The sequence below is a fragment of the Solea senegalensis genome, linkage group LG2, assembly GCF_019176455.1.
Source record: "Solea senegalensis isolate Sse05_10M linkage group LG2, IFAPA_SoseM_1, whole genome shotgun sequence".
Lineage (NCBI taxonomy): Eukaryota > Metazoa > Chordata > Actinopteri > Pleuronectiformes > Soleidae > Solea > Solea senegalensis.
The window spans coordinates 20,850,887-20,872,912 of record NC_058022.1 but is presented as its reverse complement, the minus strand read 5'-3'; the positions used below and the strand labels follow the sequence as shown (position 1 = coordinate 20,872,912).

Genomic DNA, 22,026 nt, shown 5'->3' with positions numbered 1-22,026 from the left:
TTCTGCAGCGTTTGACACAGTTAACCACCAGATCCTTACGTCCTCCCTTCAAGAACTAGGTGTCTCAGGCTCTGCACTTACACTACTCTCATCCTATCTTCAAAACCGAACATACAGAGTAACCTGGAGAGGATCCGTGTCGGAACCCTGTCCTCTATCTACTGGGGTCCCTCAGGGTTCTGTCTTGGGCCCTCTCCTCTTCTCTCTATACACCAACTCTCTTGGTTCGGTTATTCGCTCTCATGGTTTTTCCTATCACAGCTACGCCGATGACACCCAACTCATTCTCTCTTTTCCCAGCTCTGACACACAGGTAGCAGAACGGATCACCGCTTGTCTGACTGACATCTCTCAGTGGATGTCTGACCATCACCTGAAACTCAATCTCGACAAGACTGAATTTCTTTTTCTCCCAGGAAAAAGCTCTCCCACCATAGACCTAACCATCACCCTCGACAACTCTGTGGTAACTCCTTCTCACACCGCAAGGAACCTGGGTGTGACACTTGATGACCATCTCTCCCTCACTGCCAACATTGCTGCAACAGCTAGATCTTGCAGATACATGTTGCACAACATCCGAAGGATACGGCCTCTTCTAACCCAGAAGGCGGCACAGGTTCTGGTCCAGGCTCTTGTCATCTCACGCTTGGATTACTGCAACTCCCTCCTGGCTGGTCTCCCTGTGTGTGCCATACGACCTCTGCAACTCATCCAGAATGCAGCAGCTTGACTGGTCTTCAACTTACCAAAATTCTCCCACACTACACCGCTCCTCCGCTCCCTTCACTGGCTTCCTGTAGCTGCTCGCATCCGCTTCAAGACTCTAGTGCTTGCGTTCCATGTTACAAACGGATCCGGTCCAGCCTACATCCAGGACATGATCAAAACTTACACCCCAGCCTGCCCAGTCCGCTCTGCATCGACAAACCGGCTCGCTGCCCCCTCACTGAGAGGATCGCAGAGGCACTCGCAGAACTCGAGACTGTTCACTGTCCTCGCTCCCAAATGGTGGAACGATCTCCCCATCGACATCCGGACAGCTGAAAGCCTCCACATTTTCCGCCGCCGACTAAAAACACATTTCTTCCGACTCTACCTCGACTAAGACGACAAAAAAAAAAAATAAATAAATTGTATTGCACTTATGACTAGCACTTCATAGTTTGTTCTACTTGAAGCTCTTACTTACTTCTAGCTCTTATTTGTACCCAAATGTTTAAATGCACTTTTGTAAGTCGCTTTGGATAAAAGCGTCTGCTAAATGACATGTAATGTAATGTAATAATGTAATGAGACACGATCGCCAAGCCCACCGCTTTTCTCACAGAGAGTTCCAACTGTCACCCAGGCAACCCCCGACGCGGAGCTCTCAGCTCTCCCAGCCCGCAGCCGCACCAGTTTCGCTGATAGTAGCGGAGACAGGACACACAATTGTTTGACACAAACAATTCACCGCACCAACACGAACCGGAAGTCACTCGCTGGGAAGCATAAGGGGCGCACGATCTCATCCTAGCTGTATTTGTACGCCACTGCCGGCATCTCACTGACAACTAATTTTGTTTCAAAGTAACCTTCACTGAAGTAAGAGCTTACAAAGGCAACTTTTTCAAATCAATAATTGTTGGCCCTGTTTAGACCTGGTGCTAACATCCAAACCTGAGTGATCTGATTCCACGTGGTCAGCACTAAATTTAGGTGTAAACAATGTCTTCAGTTCCCATCACTCAAACTACATTCAAAGGTGGTCTGACACATGTGGTCTCATTCTTAAATGTGTTAATGCAAATCTGTTCTCAGGAGGTATTTCACTGCCCAAGATCTGTCACACCATTAGATCTTAATAATCCAGATCATTCCAGCTCCGTAACTCTTGTTAGCTCAAACATGGCTCAATACTGGAAGCCACTGTTGACTGCCAAAGTTTAAAGCACAGCATGCTGTGCTCCTCCTGCTCTAATCTGACATCAGTGTTGCACTTGCAATCTACCACAGCAAGCAAAAGTAGAGGATGAATAATCAGGCATTTTAATCAGGCAAAAAATGTTTTCCCATTTCTTTAAATAAACAGATAATTAATCGATCAATTATTATCCTATCTATGTTCTCCAAAACTTGACAAATGCTGCCAAGTAACTTTTGGCAGCTTTTTTCTAGTTAAGAGTTAAGAGTTTGATGATTTTCTCATGTATGTAAGTACACTTCGGGGGGGACATAAAATACAGTTTGGAGAGGCAGAACACATGTGTTGTTCAAGAAATTCCTTTTAAGTTAAGCCGTGTTTGTATAATTTCTTATTTAAAAAGAAATCTGCATCATATATTGGTCAATTACTGTGGTGATTTCTGATGATCGGCACCAGCCAATAAAACAACATACTGGTGAAATAACATCCCCTTGCTTTTTTAAAGAAAATAATATTTACTTCAAATAATGTCTCCAAGATCATTTTGATCGTAGATGAACTTACAACAGGGTGAATGTCACCTCTATCAAAGCCTGAGCAGATCTGCATCACCTGCATTGGCACAGTGTGTCTTCTGCTTTCAGATCCTGGTTTTGGGGATTAGTTTTAATTTCTAATAAGTATATTGAAAAATAAAAAAATGTTATCATGACAGACACAGACTACTGTGTCTGTCTGAAGACGTGGCTGTTTGTAGATTACAAGTTCTACTCTAGACTTCACTGGTATCATTGGCTTGTCAACAAATGCTTGTTACCGCAACATATATTTTACAATTATGTATCAATAGATGCCGTTTACCAATTGTCGGTGGACCCTGAGAGCAAATTATTCTTTGTGTGGTTTCAAAAGATGTATTTATGTGTGTCTTGTGACTCTGATTGGTTTATAGGTCTGCACATCTGTCCTCTGGTGAAGTTTCCAAAGGTTTTAAACATGCAATAGTCCAACAAAGCTTTCTTTTTTAATCTGAATTTTTTGAAAAAGCTATCTATTTCTAACTGTCTATATGCAATTGGTGTTCTTCTGTTCCAAATTATTTTAAAAAGGCCTTCTTTAATTACATATTTATTAATTTTACTATTTTATTTGACTTGGTCTATTGTTTCATTTATTTATTTATATAATTCTGCTCTTCTTCAGCTTTTATTGTTCATACTGTTTTATTTTTCTACTATGGACCGAACTTTGTGACATTGTTCATTGTTGATCAGGAAAATATTTACGAACGTTATAATCAAGTGTGAATGAGGCTCATTTCTCACAGACACTCACAAATGGCTTGTTTTTACAATCAATAGAGTCACCCTCCATTGGCCATTCAAGAGAATACACATGCTTTTTAAGGCATTTCCATGTCCATTTTTATTTTATCTGTGGTGTTACAACAAGTATTTTCTATAACTAATATGGTTGTGTGTATCTTTTATGTTTCCATATTATATATACCATATCCACCTCCAACAGGGTCCTCAAAATTGGCACACTAGAGTGGTATCATGAAAATGTCCGTGCCCGCTTCAAGCGCTTTGGCAGCGCCAAGGTGATGCGATCGCTCTTCAAGAGGCTGGGTGATGAACACAGTTGCTCTCAAAGTGACTTTGGAGGTGAGTGGTATAGTTCTCTCTCTAATGATTTCTCGTTAAATTAACTTTAAGAGGTAAAGAATGTGTCTGGAATGTTTTAATGCCTAATCCACTTGAAAAAAACTCTCTCTCTACCTAACAAATGCTGTCATGGTGGCCTAACAGCAGAGAGATTAGTCTCTACCAGATGACTGAAAGTTCTCAAACACTGTGGGTATATGCACTGCTGCCATGTGAGAAAGTGTATGCGAATGTTAAGAAGAGGAAAGCAAAGGTTACAACCATGTTAGGTCTTAGCTCATGGTGACTTTGAAACGGCAGCCTTAACAAATTTCCATCTGTTCTACTCATACTTTTACAAGTCCTGAGGGGCTTCTGCAGGTCAGATGCTGATTCTGTTGGAGCGGCAGAGCATTGCCCGAGCTACAAGTGTGCTCGAGTTTACCTTAAGAAATCCCTAGTGAATGAAAATGTTTCAAGGAAAGTCAGCGACTGTAAACTTTACTGTAGTGGAATGGAAAGTGTGTATCAGCCTTCAAAATCACACCAAAGCATCTTCAAAAGAGTAAAACATCACCATGACAAGTTTATAACATGCTCAACATCAACAACTGGACTTTGTAATGCATTTTTCCAAGTGGCATTAGATCATACAGTTAGTAAGTTAGTACTCATCGGAATTAAGTTCATTCAAGTAATGCCACATCCAAAACAGGGCAAAGTCAGGAGACGTTTAATGTCCCAGCGCCTTATCATGACCACATTTCTTTACACATGATATCCAAACTACACTTGAGTTGAAATGCTATTTGCATTTTTTAGTTTAAAAACTAAAATCTAAACTAAAACTCTGACTGGTGAGTCGTGACTTGACTTCTTCAATGAAAAGTGCAGTTCAAAGTAATATTTCCATGCCGTGTTTGGTTTAACATGAAAATCCTGCTTTTACTCTCCACCACATGGTCCATCACATCCTCTGCGGCAGACAAATGTGCAGTGTGCAAGTACACTGTGTACTTCCTGTATACAGCACGCACTAGACCAGTGTGTTCGAATGAAGAGGGTTCCTCTGCTTAGGAGCTAAAACCCTTGTCTTGACACAGACTGTTTTTATACCATTAAAATAAGTGTGGATGTAGCCTTCATGTTGACATTTCCATTTTTGTGACAGTGAGTCACCAGGGTGATCAGTATGATTTTCTTGATTTTTCCAGCTCTGGCTCCTCACAGCTGTTCAAATTGCTATCACAGATCAGTGTCCTCAAATGACCACTTGGCATGTAGAAATTCTGAATTTTTAGAATAACTAGGCTTGTAGAAATCTTCGAGATATTATGTCCTGCACAATTGCAGACATTATTAGCACAGAGAGCAGTGTGACAGGAGGTCTTGCTTATGTTTGCGGCTCATGTTTAAAGTCTGCATTTGCAGTATGAGGGTCTTCTTCAAAACCTCTCCTCCAACACTCAGTTCTTTGTTTCTAAAGTCACTCATACATGAAGCATTGGCACTTTTAATAATACGATTAAAGCATTATTATACACCACAGGTCTCCAAGTAAGTTCATAGCATCAGATCAATGAATTTTGAGGACATGGTCGAGACTCCTGGGAATGCTTACTGTATGCTGAGTCACACATGAGGGTTTGGGGAGGGTATACAGTGAAAGAGTTGACTGGCTTAGTCCAGCAGGCCCTGTAATCCTCCAGTCACATGTCTCCCATTATGTGCCTGGAAGTGAAGAATCCAGTTCTGCAGAGCTCCAGCAACCAAAGACACAAAGAGAGAGACGAGACACACAGACAGAGAACAAAGCTTTTTTTTCATCATGTCCTGATGTGGAATCAAGTTGCTAGTGTGTATACACGTACAAGATGTTACCACTTATGAAATGTGGTCATAAAAAGGCATGTTAACAGATGCATTCTGTTGAAAATGATCAGCAGTTCGTCACATGTAGAGATTCATGTGACCACCTGGATTAAATTCAACATGCATGACTGTACACTCACTTAAACACACACTCATGCTCCCAACTATTTTTTTATTTTTAGTTTTTACTGTATGCATGTTGCTGTGGTCCGTCAGGCCCCCACAGCGTGGATGGTGTCATTCTATGTGCTCGCTATCTTTGTGGAAGTGTGGAAATGTGACACTGATGCTGCAATAGAGCGTCGCAGCGACCACCCTCTTTTAAAATGCTTTGGGTTTTTGGAACTAAAATTTCCCATGATACATTTTCTGCACTGACATATTAGATAAATGCAAATAAGAAAAGTTTTAAGCCTGGAACCAGGTCAAGCAGCTACAAGACAAATCGTGACCATAAAATTATTAATTAAAACGGGGGAAAAGTACAAGAAACTACACTTCTTCTTCTTGAATTAAACCATCAATAGCATATAACATGTTACAAAAGGAAATCAATGGCTGCTGTAATTGTAAAATGTAATTGAAAGCTGAACCATCCCATCATAGCTGACACTAATTTAAGCAGTTCTAAGTTCACACTGAGCTCCATTAGATGTGCTGGAGGATTGTGGGTAGTGTAGTATTTCTCCTTGACATCACAAATAGAATGTGTGGTTCTTAAAATGCTGTTGATATCATATACTGTAAATGTATGGCTTCTATGGGATCATGTAATGTAATTTCAATCTCATAGTAATTCTACCTTGGATGGAACCACACAGTGTACAATAATGTGTCCTAACCCGCTAGAACTACTGACGCTGCTTCTGATTATCATTTTATGAGGAAAGTAAAGATTAGCTGAATGCTCTCAATTTACTGAGCCAGGTAGATGAGGATTCACTCCCTCGGCTGGATACCATCCTTTCAGCTTCATGCCTGGTTGCTGCATCACATGGGAGTTTGAGTATAGGGTGAGGACAGCCTTGGAGTACCAGCTCAGCCCCAGTGTCACTCCTTAGGACCACCTGTTAGTTTGTCACGCCCTAAAGTCCAATGTCCTCCAATGGGTTCATGCCTCCAAGCTTTTCTGCCATTCATAGATTCATACAACCGAGGTTGTGGTCGCCCACCCTGGAGGAGGACTCCAGGAGTTTGTCAATGTCTGTCCAGTCTGCAATCAGCACGATCCATGCCACCAGGGTCCTGTTGGCCTCCTGCAATCTTTGCCTGTGCCCCATAATCCCTGCTCCCACATTTCTTTAAACTTTGTTACTCACCTGCCACTGTCAAATGGACATTCCACTATCTTAACTGTGGCAGACTGCTTTAGCAAGTAGGCTCACTTCATGGCTCTGGTCAAGCTCCCCTCTGCCAAGGAGGCAATACTCAACACTTTCAAAGTCTGCCTGTTCCTGACACACAGAAATTTACCGAATAGGTTAAAGAGGCAACAGACAACTTTCTTGTCCCCAGCAGTTGCTGTTGTTTAGTGACTGTAATAAAGACTCAGCAAGAGCAAGACAGGGGTCAGGACACAGGTACTTTGGGTACATAGTAACACAGTTCCTTTGTGCTGTAAATTGAAATGTCTCTGCCACCAAGACAAGGAAAGCTCTGGCTTATAGGGAAGCAATATACATGCTGTTAACATTTTTCTCTTGCACTTACACTGGACAATCAGCTTTCACACCATGATGATTAGTTTAAGCCAAAAAGTTGTATATTTCAGCTTTAAGTAACAGTCAATGTGTTTTTAAAGACGTGCATTTAGAAAGACTGCCCTACTAATTCACCAAATAGCCATGAACAGGAATCCCACATTTTTCCTAGCTTTAATCCAGCGTGTGTGTGGTCCTCAGATCCACAAAGCATTTAAGTAATTGTTACATAAGTAGTATGCTGACTGACAATGAAATGTTTTCTGAGTAAGTCTAAACAGACGGATAGTTTACGGTCAGAATTAAGTATTCACATTAGACCTGAAAATGATCCACTTAGACTTTGTAGTTTTGAAACTCTAATACAGTTGCTACAGTGGTTTGGGAGCAGACCAGAGGGTTCTGGTTATAGGCTGGCACTCTCTGTGCTTGTCTGTCTTTTATTCACATTGGTATAGTAACAGGCCAAGACAGGAGGCAAAGATGTTTTACTCAGGGACAGTGAAAAAGAGTTTTTTTCAGGTTCTCAGGTCCTTCCGCAGTCCAAAAACATGCAGAGGTTAATTGGACACTCTAAATTGACCAAAGGTGTGAATGGTTGTTCATCTCTGTGTGTTTGCCTTGCAATGGACTGGTGAGCTGTGAAGGATGCACCCCACATCTCTCCTTATATCAGCTAGGATTGGCTACAGCTCCCTGTGGCTCTCATGTGGAGGATGAAATGGAAGACAGTGAATTAATGTAAAACATTGTGGCAATTATTGTCGTCATTACATCATTATCACTAGATACTGTGGTAGTGTTGATAATATGGGTTTATGTATGCTACATACAGTATGTTTCTGTCCATTTGCACACTTCTGTGAGCAATGAGCATTGTAGCAAAAATCCATGTAATAGTTTTACCTTGGAAATTATAAAGAAATGATGCGGTAACAGTACACATTAGTTTAATGTTACCAAGAACTTAATTGGTCATGTAGTTGGCTGCAAAATGTGTCAATTTTGAAACACATTTTCAAAAGTAATTAGTTACTTAAATAATTACTTTACTCTTCAAAAACATGATGCACAACTTGAATACATTATAAAGCAATAGACCTTTCAGAACAATTCTATTCTTTCTGCATGTTACATCATATAAAATTGAATCAAATAAAACCGTCTCTTTTTCAAAACTTAGTTTTATTAGTTTCAATCTTTTAACTTTATGCACATTGTATCAAGCAAAAATGAAATCAAATGCATTAGTCTCTGACTTGAAGAAAATCGTTGAACATTTAAACCTATTTTCTGCACATTCCATATTTTAATAAAATAAAGCAAGTCTTTCTTCTGTTAACTTATATGTCTGCATATTCCAGCATATAAAATAAAATTATTTTTATGTTTATACTCCTTCATTTGAATAGATGAAATTAAAATACTGACTGTATTCCAATTAAGTCTATTTTCACCTGTTTAGCAGGAGAGGGGCCGTCGGCGGTTTGCCAGGTGGAATTTGATGTGGTAGCTGCAGCGGTCATGTCAGTGGGGGAATCCGGGGGTTTCTCAATGAGTTTCACGTTCCTGGGCCGGCTTGCTAGGTGCTTGCTCAGATTTGTGGTGGAATTTTTGTTTTGCTGTAGATAGGTTTTCTTCCCACGCAGAGTGTACAGCGGACACTAAAGTTTTTGTTCGAGTCAAACTCAAAGTAATGTCGGTACTTCCAAGCATCAAACGCTGCATGGTCCTGCTCTCTCCCGTACGCCATGTTATCTCTTGTTGATCTACACACGTGTCTGTTGTTTACCACTGACGTTGCGTCACTCATACGTGATTGTCATGAGACAGTCTCACAAACAAAATCACTGTTTAGTAACGCAGTAACACAGCCTGTTTTGCGGGAAAGTAAATCTAAAGTAATCTAATTACTATTTTTGCAACTATAATACCTTACTTTACTCATAAGGGACAGTAGCGCATTACTTCTAACGCGTTACTCCCCGTCAGTACTCCCCAATATATTAACACATATTGATAGTTCCTTTAACTTTTTTGTGCACCATGCTACTCACTGTTAGATCAAAGCTAAAAAATTCTCTAGCCAACATGAAACTGGTGTCACTCTTCTCTCTGGGTGGTTAAAAACATTTGCTCACTTTTGTTTTCAGAAATCACCAGCCATATCCCATGAGTTTTGTTATGTCCAGGCTAAACACTAACATGACTGCTCTCTGTTTGTCAGCAGATAGATATGAGGAACACTGTATGGATGCAACAACTTCACAACTCTACAAAGAGGTATGACAGCCTTTTTCATTTTCATAGAGTTGAATTACTAAAAGTACAAAACTCCTTCTGTTTCTCTATAAAGAAGTCTTTGTTACGAATATAAAAATAATAGACATGTTGCAGGTATTTAAAGGGATAGTTCAAGTTATAACTGCACCAGCTTGAGACACGTAGGGTTGACAACATGGCTAACAGCAGGGACACAAGGAAAAACCGATTTAAGCCACTTAATGAAAGGCTGATTAAATAAAATATACACTTACGCGCGACTGCCTTTTTGCAACTGGAAGCTGAACTGCTCAGTCTCTGCACCAGTGTTCATAGAGAAAATCAGCAATTCCACATGCACACAGGGAACATTGATCTGCTACCTCCATCAATAAGTTCTAATATGTTATTTAATGACGTTGGTGTTTGACTCCTGACATAAGCCAAACTACTGGTAGGTGTTAATAATTGGTGACCATCCCTGTTACCCGCTAATTATGTGGTTTATAACCTGCAGGGGACTGAGTAAGAGAACGTTTAACGACATTTAACTTTTTTTTTACTTAAAATAAGAAGTAAGACTTTTGTGGAAGAAGAAGTGGCTAAAGCTGGTTCCTAGTGCAGGGGCATGCACAATGCAGTCAGTGCTGACTATGTGTCAGAAACTTTAAACATACTTCAGAAAACTTTTTCCTTGTTAAGTTTGAGTGAGTTCGTAGCCTGCAGAAAGCCTTTCCGTGATAGAGTTATAAAATGCAAACCAAATCCATTTGTAGTCAAAGCCAGAGCAGCTGAGCTCGACAAACATGACTCACTCATTGTGTTGATTTGTTGACCTCACCTAAAGCTGCTGTCTGCTGTTGTATCAATGAAATCAAGTCTGGCTGGGAAAAATCTAATCTCATCTGCAACACAGATTGTTTCAGTCGTGTTCAGCTCAGCATTCGCTGCATGCATGTGTGTTAGAGACAGCTGAGTGTCTGCAGGTCTCTGCTGTAGTCAGTCTGATCTTCATCATGCTGACAGGCCTATACCTTTATTAAAAAGCACAGGGTTTCTACATAATTTGTCTTGGTGATATAACCCAGGCCCATTCCACAACTGCACTGTGTTGACAGCCGGTGACATCGAAGGTAAGGAACAGTTGAACTGGTGCTGGCTGGCTAAATACCAGGCTGTCACACACAATTGCACACATAAGAGTCGAAGCAGAGTTGAAAGAGCCTCTGCTTCAAGTCTTGGGATTATAAAAAGGGGCGATGAGTCCACTGGAATTCATCATAAAACTAAGACTGTTCTGTTTATACCACAGTATCTGTGTAATGTAGGAGCTAAAGCTTTGTTTATTTTCAATTGCTTCAGTGGTTGTCAAGTGGAGAAAAAAACTGTGACGGGACTCTTGGTCTCTGTAGGGCCACTGGAAGTTCTCTTTGTTCCAATGTGACCAACAATTAAGGTTTTATTTGGTTTTACAGGACAGACTTTTGATGATGTTACACCATGACAAGACTGGACTAGACTTCCTGTGTCCTCTGTTTGATTTCATTTAGTGCCATCTGCTGTTCCAAATAGTGGACTACATTTTACTGCACAGACAATGACACTGGGATTTAGTTGGTGTTTCTCAAAGTCAATGTTTGCATGGCAACCATTATACACGCAAATGTAAGTTCTCAAACATGGGCCCCGATTTGATAGTTTTTCTGATTGAGTTCTAACAGTATATTAAAACTCTAAAATGAACATATAAAACATAATTACAAAAAAACCTCTACATGAACCTTCTCTAAGATGAATCATATATTTTCTTCTTTTTTTTCCTTTGCCATTTTTTTATTGTTCTATATATGTTTTATACTGTTTGAATATGAATTCCCTTCATTACCCTATTTATAGCTTTATAATAACGGAGTACTCGTCTCTTACTTTTCAAAAAACATGCATATACAACATGTATCCTTGTAAAATCTCTGTGATAAGGATCAGTCCTGAAGCATCCTGCACAGTAGAACAGTCCTATAGCATAACATCCTTGACATTTAGTTTGAGGATCCCTCATTGACTTTGAGAAACACCCACTGTCTTGTTCAAGGGTTTTGGGTAGACTGGAAGGTCCACCGCATGGTCACTTTCTTTGTGGGCTTCATGTCCCTTCAGCAATACTAATATTATGTTTCATCTGAGCATCTGGCTTTCCGAAAACATACTCCGGTGATATTTGTGCTGAGGTATTTCCAGGCTTCTCAACACCTCTTTTAACAATGCGTATAAAAAAATACTTGGTCTACTCCAAATTATTCACATCTGTCTTAAATTGCGGCACTTCTTCAATTCAACCAAAAATGGTCAACCAGTACAACACATCCAATGTTTTAAATTCTGGTTTTACTAACCATACAAAGGTTTTTAGGCACTGAAAAATAATGTGTTTTTAATTAAAAAAATATTATTCGTGTCTGGGCTTGCATGACGGCTCAAATTTAATATTTAGTCTATATTAGACCACTCTAAATTGAGTTAAAAGTGATGTGCATTTTACACTACAACAGAGTTGCAGCAACACTCTTAGTAGATGAAATGTAAGTGTTTAATTTAAACACTAGTCAAAGGCATCAATTTATCTTGCCTATTCCACTGGAAAAAGAAATGTCACCTTGTAAACTGCTCACTCTCCTGCACCAAAGCTCATAGAGAAAATCTGTGATTTTACATCACAGTACACAGGGATTTGTAATCCACTACTGCTCCCATGACTAAATTAAATGTGTTTTTGCTCATCATCAGATTTATCATTCAGATTTAACTAAGTGACACAAACTCATCCAAAATACATAGCAGTTGACCAGAAACTTTGGTGTCCCTGCTAGCTAAAAATGTTGACTTGCTCTATGTGCTTTGGTGTCAGTACCTCATACAACTACACATCAAAAACCTGAACTGTACTTCAAATGTTTTGTTTTAGTTCTTCTTTCTTTAGGAACACATTCTTCACTTCATTGTTCATGGTATATCTTCTTTCTCCTCTCTTCATTCTCTCATCTCTGGTGGTGGGGGTGACAAAAGAGGAAAAAGGCCAAAAGGCGACTAAGTGTTGACCCCATTGATTTTGAAGTTGGCTGGGACTACCCCGATTCAAGAGGAGGGTCATATCAGGTACAAACAGGACAACTAAACACAATCAGCTTTGTCCCAAACCAAACTAATCTGTATTTCCTTTTACAAAGCAGCCTTTGTCTGTTCCTTTGTCGTCTTTCTGTTTTCTGTCTTTGACAAACTGCTTTAGTGGTGGAAGTGATGATATCTCAGGATATTAGTGTTGAGGACTGTCATTAGTCATTCTCCTTTTTGGCCACAATACACCAGTTTACTACCAAATGTGCACACTTGTGTGCACACAGACACTAACACATCTTGTCAGCTCATTAACAGAATACGCTACAAAAACCAAATAAAACCCCTGTGGCTGTCATTGTAGAAACACAATAGACTCAAATATCCAGTGATTATGTCTTAAAAGAACATTCAACACACTGGAAAAGTCATGTTTGCAGTGTTAACACAGCTAACAATAGTGTATAGTCTAGTATATGAGAAGCCATGTTATTAAAACACTAAATGAAAAGGTAAGTTTCCTCAGATGTTCCATAGATGCCTTAGATTTGGTCATAACATCTGTCAAAGTGTCTAAGTGATATCGTAATTAAAGAGCTTCATTCAAGGATTGCATAAAAATAATCATTTTGCACCAAACTTAGTGGTGGAATGGGCCAGATCCAGTTAAAGGGTGGATCCATATTCTTCAAAACCAAGCAACCAAATTAAATGAGATTCACATGTTATAATTCACATTCGCGTTGGTTAGCCCTGACTAAATTTGAGGGTGATCTGGTGAATAGAGTAGAATATATTCTTTATTGTCATTGCACTGGGGAACAGTAATGAAACTTTGTTGGCAATCCAGATAGCAGCTTAAAGACACCAACAGTAATTTAAAATCACTAATATGTCATTTGAAATAAGATTTCTGCAGGGATTAAAAAACTAATTTTCACATTTTATATTCCCACCAGATGACGCTTTCTTAAATCCCCTAGAAAAGTAATTCAATGGTTGACTTCCTGTTGGCCATAACCAAATGCTCATACTGACTTTTCTTGTGCAGCTTGGCATGATGCACCTTTCTACCAAGTACACCTTATTCCTGCTGCAAGCTATTCCTGCAAACATACTTTTGACCACTAGGTTGCGCTCTTTAGAGACCTGGAACCAGTGTCAGATCGCGATTTTTGCAGGTCCTGATATCCAGTCAAAGTTTGATGAGTTTGACAAGACCTTCAAAAATGTGCTAAGTGGGTAAGTGAAAGTAACAAAAAAAGATGATGAAAAAGAGGAATAATGACCGCAAGTACAATAGGGCTTTTCGCTGTGGGCTTAAGCCGAGGTATGTGTGCCATTCTAGTTCACTAATCATTAAATTGTAGTTCATTTTATGATGTGATCTTTGTGTAAAGTTAAAGTGTGTGACTTACCTAATGGTAATGGAAGACTTATCCACTCAACCCTCCCTTTCCAAAGCACATCAGGGAACTATGGTGGCCTTTGCATACCAGAAAGCATTTATTTAATTTTATTTATTAAGTTTCTGCTTCCAAAAGCAAAACATACACTCTGGCTGGTTTGTCTGTTCAGGCTGCTGTAGAAACATGGGGCCTTGACCAAAGTACAAATAAAAGGCTTGTTCTATAAGGCTTGTAAAACAGAATTGTTATTTTAAGGTTATTGTATATGTCCTCCTAAGTATATGTATTGTTAATCAAACAAGAATAGCATTCGATTTTCATGCAGACTATACTTTAAATGTACATGGTTAGTTAACCAAAATGTAGATGGTTAGTTAACCAATATTTACTGTAGTAGCCAATCTGTGTGCAGCAGTAAATTGTTGTGGCTCAATGCAAACTTTTGAGACGACCCCCTCTCTCACTCTTTTGTTTTTTTTAAATCCCTGCTCCATCCTCACTGCTAGCCCCAAGACTCCCATGACATCATGATGATGGGTGCTGAGAGGGAGTCGATGCTCGCTGAAGCTGCCATGGCCTCAGTTTTCCACCAGATTACACAGGAGCAACACACAGGTCAGGAATATCTCTGTCAGCTATAAGTTGTAAATATAGCTGCACTACCACCAGCAAATTAACCTTTACCAATGAACTTTTTTTCAACAGCAGGTAATATGATACAAAGTAATGTATTGCCCAAACAGTAGTTGTAATAAAAAGAACTTACACTAAGTTCCATTTTCAGGATAATTGTGAATGGGGAAATTTGTTTATCTTGAAAATGTCGCCTACCAATATTCATGTCGTACCATAACGCTGCTATTTTTTACTGTTAATAACACTTGTATTTGTTGTTTTTGTTTCACAGTAAATCAGTCGTACACATAATACTGTTTAATTTTTGTTTCTTTGCTGTTTGTGTGTGCAACGTACCATGTATTGTATGTATATGTAGTGTTGTTATCGACTGGTATTGCTAACAGTGGCTAGCACGAGTTGCATTTCCGACTTCTCACTCGGAACACAGCACAATACAGATTTATCGTCCAGTCATTTCAGAAAGTCATGATTTGTAATGATCGTATTTAGAATTCTTGGCTTTTACTTTGAAATATTCATTAAAACTATGTGTCCTGTTGCAGTAATATCATCAATGGCAATTCTTTTTGAACAGAATAATCATGATATTCAATTTTCATATCACCCTCTAACACTTGTTTTGGATACCAGACTCATATATTCCTATGCAAGTTGTGCAAGTTGATTTAACACATTGGTGTAAGTGTTTCTTAATTTGCTTCTTTGATGGAAAAAAAATCAATCCTGTCTTCTTCGTGTAATATTGCTTTTTGACCATGTATTTTTAAACCTATGAAACAATTCTGCCGATTTGAACAGGCACAATTAATTAGAATAAATACTAGGATACCACAGATCTAGTCATATTTGGCTAAAATACACAAACACAAACCAAACATTTTATAATCAGCGTCACAGTGTCACACTGACTTAATGAAAGTTATTCTGCAGCCATGATATAGAGACATGATGATGTCAAAGACATGATAACTCATAACCTGAGTGAAAATTATTGCTCACTTTCTTAATCATATCATGCATGTTTGTTTCTAGATGATCTTGTGTACACAGACAACCCAACCATCCCGTCTCGCTCAGTCTCCCAGCTCAGCCACTCCTCCTGTGGCAGTGGGAGTGCAGGGGCTCCCCGGGGCAGCAGCAGCTATCTGCCTGGCCTTGATGACACGGAGGAGGAAGAGGAGGACGGTGACCACTGCCAGCATTACCTGTTCTACCACTCTCACCTGGGCCCCTCCAACCACACTTCTCAGGAGAGCCTGAACTCAGCCAACCCCGCACCTCAGGTCTGTAATATGCTTTATATTAATATTTCTCAACTCTGATGTTGTTGCATTGACTACAGTCCTCCCTATATAATTAAAATCCCACTGCTCTCAGATATTTTGTCTGATGTCAATACACTTTATTGGTGTGTGTACAACCCATATGGCTTTTAATGATGGTTAATAAAAGGTTCAGCATTTTTTTTTGTGCTACAGTTCATAAAACTTTTTTTTATCTCCCTAGTATGTTACAAACTGAAGAAAAACATCTTGAAACATTTTACATTTGAAGATAGTTTAAGGATAGTGTATTCAGTGGATGGCAAACAAACCAGTGATTTGACTGCACTTACTTGTTGCTCTGAGCTCGCCTCAAGAAAATGTGTGAAAGTTTTTGCTTCAGAATTAAAAGGTAGGATCAAACATTAGGTTTATCTTGGAGTATGTTTAATAATGATATGATCTGTCCAGCAATTAATTTTGGCTTGGAGTCACACTTCTGACAGCGAGCAGAGTGATTTTCCATTTCAGGCCTTTGGATCAGTGCATGACACAGACAGAGAGAGAGAGATTCAGCATGCTGACACGTTGTGTTGTGATGTAGTGGCGACAGCTGCAAGATCAGAGGATGTTTACATATTGCATCAGTGTCTATTTATGTGATGGCACACTGCTCAGTCCCTGGAAATGATCACAACAACTGTTTATGGTGTGTTCATGAGAAGCAGATAAAAACAGGCTTTGTTGTTTACCATTAGACTGACTGAGTTTCTAGTTGATATCAATAAGGCAAAATAAGTCCTTGTGTTCACGTGTCTTTGAGACGACTCAGACACCATCTGAAAGTCAAAAGGACACTTATCTTGTTTTTTTTTGTGTTGTATGAGATACTTGGGGCCACATGGTTGGAGTAGTGGTTAGCACAGAGAAGACCCAGGTTCGCGACCCAGTCAGAACAAGACCCTTTCTGGTTGGAGTTTGTATGTTCTCCCTGTGTGTGTGGGTTTTCTCCGGTTTCCTCCCACAGTCCAAAAACATGCAGATTTGGTATTAGGCAAATATACACTGTACATTGACTGTAAGTGTGAGAGTAGGTGGTTGTATGTCTCTAGGTGGTCCTGTGATGGACTGGCGACCTGTTCACCTTTCGCCCTATGTCAGCTGGGATTGGCACCATCGCCTCCAGCCTCATGTGGAGGAGAAAAGCAGTAGAAATTGAATAAATGAATGAATGTATGAGGCAGTGACACAAATGCTGTGCAGGAATAGGCATTACATGGCTGGAAGTCAAATATCTGAAGGCCTTGGCATACTTCCACGTACAGTGCGCACAGACCCAACGCGCATAGTGCACATGACACGATTTGCACCATCAACACACAACGCGCAGGCTGCACATGCAGCCCAAAAGAATATTTTGACTGATAGTCATCCGAGCCTCGACCTGGCGACCCTCAAATTGGCTGACATCCCAACTCCTCTGCCCGTCGGACCTTTCAGCTGATGACCTGCTCGAACCAGACGTGTCTGAGGGAGCTGTAGCATGGTTCTCTTCTTTGGTAGGAATTCCCTGCATCAACACTTGTACCACCACCCAATGGTGAAGTCAGATTCTACAGCACCCTGAAGCATGCCACGTGTGGATCACCGATAATCTTGTTCCGCAAATCATAATATATTTTTGCAACAGTTTGTATACACGCACTCCGCTTATTCAAAACAATGAGTGTGTATGGTGTTTGTGTGTCTGGTTCAACATTCCATGAGTGTGTATGGTGTGATTTATATGTGAACTTCATTCAGGACACCGGTGCAACAACAGGAGGTGTAGCACTGGAGTCATCCATGCATTTGTTAGACTACATAGGGTGCTGTTGCATACTACTACATGGTATTACTTAAGAGTCCAGGTCTGTAACAACCACGATCGCCCAGTTCCCTTACTGATCGCTGATATTGTTAATTTGCTGTGTTTATTTGTTGTTCATGTCAACATGCTCCAAATATGGCTGAATGTCATGCTTAATGTTGTCACTATGCAAGCCATAAAAAGTACATTGTGATAATATTTTTTCCCCATATTGCCCAGCTTTAACTGAGGTCACACATGAACACTTCTGACTACTGATGGAGGCAGCAGTGAATCAACAACTCATGTGTGCCATGATGACAAACTGCTGTTTTTCTTTATGGACTTTGGTGCGGGAGATGAGCCTTTCACTAAGTGGCTAAAATAAGCTGTGTCCCTGCTGGCAGCCATGGAGAGCGAGCCTACTGGGATTTAGATGAAGGGGACACGCACAGGCCAGTTGTCTTTGTCTCTGATATATTTATCTTCTGTTTATCATGTCCTTGTCTTTCCTTAGATCACTAACCTGAACAGACACATATCAACCATTGAGACCTCGTTGAACCACACAGAACAGAATGTCGCCTCAACATATGATCAGGTAATCATCATTAAATGTCACAAAAACACATTTGCTGAATTGTCATTGTCACTACATACCCAGCAAACATCTGAGCAGCTGCTGTAGATGCTGCTCAGAGGCAGGCTGGCAAAAACATGTTTACATCTATGTAACTATGGCAACAGGTACTGTTTATTATATTTTCAGATTTTCTTCTATTACTTTTATTGATACACAAAACATGTGCATAAACATTAAAAACACAAGTCATTTTAATTGCAAGTGAAGAATTCATATGACCTCTTCACCTATGTATTACTGTATTGTATTGTAGTTGGTCTGGCAGGATTTTACACCTGAACTCGGCAGTCTGACGACTCTCATGAAAGAATACATTTCAGATTTTAAGTTTGCAGCCATGTGTTATGTATGTAGTGTGTCTAGTACTTTGACTGATTCATTCATTCTTTCATTCTCAACTACTTTATCCTCTTGGGGCTTGTGGAGAGCTTGAGCCAATTACATCTTCCACATGGTAAAGTGTGAATTATGGCAGTATTGTTGTTAGCGTGACGATAGTGCGTAGTGGAGGTTGTTTTTTACAACATGCTTTTATAGTTTCTTGGCATTAAAGCTGTGTTTTGTTTAGCTGAAAATGTTTTATGGGGGTGTAGCAATGTTTTTGTTCCCCATTCTATAGGTAGTTATATGATTCAGTCAAATGAAGCAGCATCACACATTTAAGAAGTTAGGGTAGGCACACACCGGCTAATGATCATCATCTTCCTCTCATTAACAGTAATGCCTCATGTGGTTTCAGTTGGGACACAAGTTCTGAAATCTACACCAGTACAGTCAGAGATTGAGCCTAACCATGAAAGCAGCAAACTTTAAACAAACACACTTCTTAAGTTTGTCTTCTAATTAATGGCAATTCTACGTTACATGAGAGGAATGTTTGTTAGTCTCATGCACATGTCTCTCTGTGTCTCTCTGTGTCTCTCTCTCACTCTCGTGGCAAACCAAACCTAGCATATGTTTCACTGGTTCTCCAGAGCACATCTGTGTGAAAGGAAAGTTCAGCAGCAGGAGCATTTTTGATGCATCCGTTTGCTGTATGACGGACATACTTGTTGCTTTTAAGGTTAAATATGTGTCAGGTGTTTGATAGGGAGGAGCCTACAATGCTAACTGCTTTGTTTTTGCCTCTACGACGCCGCTCGTCTGTTGCTGTATTCAAGTAAAACTTTTTAACATGTAATTGCAACATGAAAAGTCATGAACAAACATCCTGTACTTTTTGAGCTTTCAGAAAACTTTAACAGCTTGTGGATTGAACGTGCTTTTCTCATGATGTAACGCTGTAAACAACACCATTTGAACACAATATATTTATATACAGGGTCCAGTAGTTTTGATGGTACTGAAATGCAACACAGGAAGACCAAAAAGAGATAGAGCTAGAGATCAACATTGAGGAGTAGTGTGACGGCATTCTCTGCTCAAGACACCAGCACTCATCATTATTATTATTCATTGTTGACCACATATTAGGTGGAGATTACACCTAATTGTGTATCTATATAGCAGCTAACCAAGGTCAGAGGGGAATGATCTCCTCCTCTCCTCTTTTCTCTGTAAAACCTAGTGTGTGAAAATCCCAGCAGATCAGCAGTTTCTGAAAAGGTTCAGACCACCCCCTGATCTGGGACCATCAACCATGCTTGATTCAAAGTCACTGATGTCTACAGGCCTAAATGCAGTGTACTGCTTACATGTGATTGGCGGATTAGATTAGGGGCCTAAAACTTAAATGGCTTTTGGGGCCTCTAGTCTGGTCAGGAGGGGGGGCAGTTTGAGGGGAAAAAAAACCTCAACTGTTCAGTATGAATGGGCAATGTGATCTTAAAATGATATCTTGATATTCCATTATGATAACAAAACGTATTTATTATGCAGAATGAACGCAAATACCAAAACCAGACAAAAATAAAATAAAATCAAAAAATGTAATCAAAATAACATGAAGACAACTGTTATAAAAAAAACCTAGACAAGGTTACATATAATTTAACTGTTGAATGGAATACATTGAATAATATGATAAATATAACACAATGTAATATTATGATAAAACATATTGTTAACACATGCACTGTGTTTACTTGGAGGACAAGGTCAGGGCCCAGTTTTCATTAGTAAGTGGTGGGCCGCTTGAAATTGACTGGGGGGCCACAGGCCGCAGTTAAACAGAACTAGGTTGCCTAATACATTTTCATAAGTCATATTTGTTTCTTGACATCATTTTAGGCTGAATTGGACCATTTGAGTAGCCCATGGTTATTTACAGTCAGTGGAACACTTATCATTTTTCAGAATATAATCTCTGTCGTGTTCTTACACACCAACCAGGCCTCTTCAACTCCAAACAGCGACTCTCCTCTTCCTCAGAGTGAAGGCGTGGACCTGGAGGAGCAGCAGCTCAGACAGAAGCTGCGTGAAATGACCAACAACATAAGTGACCACAGCCTAAGCTCAGATGAGGACGAGCCCAAAAGGCCTCATTCCTCACATGAGATCACAGCATGGAGGAGCCTCGATGGGGATGTCCGACCTTCCAGAATCCCAACCAGACCTACATCCAGAACAAGCATCGTGGACTTCAGAGTGGGGGAGCAGCCTCAACAGAATGACTCTCAGAAGGTAGTGTCACAGCCCACAGAATTCAATAAGCAAAACATCATTTCAGGAACATGTAATCCTTTATCTATATATGACCATTTGTACTTATACTACGACCAAGTTTAATCCCCATTACGAAATATATGTTGCACACCTGGCCACAAAAACCCTTCAGATTCCACACCAACTCTGCAGGAATCCAACTTGAGCACATGCTGTTGTCATAGATCAAGTCACTCAGATGACCTCAGCATGTATTTATTTTCTTTGTATTCTGACCACATGAGGAATCCACGTGAGGAATCTATTTTCACCACCACCACTGTCACTTTACTACAAGCCAGTTCAAAGTCTCTCTCTTAAGGACTGAAAGTATGACATAACACAGAACAAGAACTCACAGAGCCTCCAGAGCATTGCTTCTTAGATTAGATTTCACATGTGGGACTTTTAATTATTAGAAGTTTAAATACATAAATCTACATTTCATCAACACTTGTACATATATAAGTCTATGGAAAAAAAAATGTAATGTTACATTTTGGCACATGGTTTTGTTCATGTATATTGGTGGGAAAATTATCTCTGGGAGGTGGAGGGGTCATCTTGGCAAGCGAGGGCAAGATTTCCACAATAGACCACATGTTGCAAGATTTGATTTGTAGACTGTGAATGTGAGAGTATGTTGACACTATGAAGAAAAAAAACATTATCTTTTATCTTTTATCTAGCATTAATTAACAGGAAATGGTAGGCCTCGCTGTCATTTCCTAATTTCGCTACAAGCTGCAATAACGCTGGTATACACATTTGTAATATGCAAATAATTATTGTCATTTTGGTTCCAAACCATGAGCTCACATGATCACATGTGGTTTCCCGAAACATACAATAGCAACATATGATCCCAGGAGACTGGGCCGGGATTTCTCAATGTGCTTATCCAGTCCAAACAGTCAACTTAAAAACAGAGTTTTATTTATGAATGCGCTCTGTTTCATCATTTTCTTCTCATGCAGATTTTTCACTTATCAGTTCTCAAATGTAAATAAAAGTAGAGCAAACTTAAGACCAATCTTTTTGACCTGGCTTTTACCCAACCTTAATTATCTGAACCCTTTTA

At 39.8% G+C, this 22,026-nt stretch overlaps 1 protein-coding gene across 5 annotated transcripts in view; it reads left to right on the top strand.

Moving 5' to 3' along the window:
* Positions 1–22,026, top strand: part of mlphb (melanophilin b) — a 46,094-nt gene that overhangs the window by 17,673 nt on the left and 6,395 nt on the right. For 2 of the 5 annotated variants that reach the window (XM_044019753.1, XM_044019750.1), the window contains exons 4-10: positions 3,437–3,576; positions 9,355–9,410; positions 12,453–12,542; positions 14,416–14,524; positions 15,581–15,831; positions 18,177–18,260; positions 20,634–20,924. In XM_044019753.1, coding sequence (XP_043875688.1) covers positions 3,437–3,576; positions 9,355–9,410; positions 12,453–12,542; positions 14,416–14,524; positions 15,581–15,831; positions 18,177–18,260; positions 20,634–20,924 — 1,021 coding nt within the window. The remainder of the gene's footprint in view (positions 1–3,436; positions 3,577–9,354; positions 9,411–12,452; positions 12,543–14,415; positions 14,525–15,580; positions 15,832–18,176; positions 18,261–20,633; positions 20,925–22,026) is intronic. The other 3 variants (XM_044019751.1, XM_044019752.1, XM_044019754.1) reach the window with 3 other exon arrangements.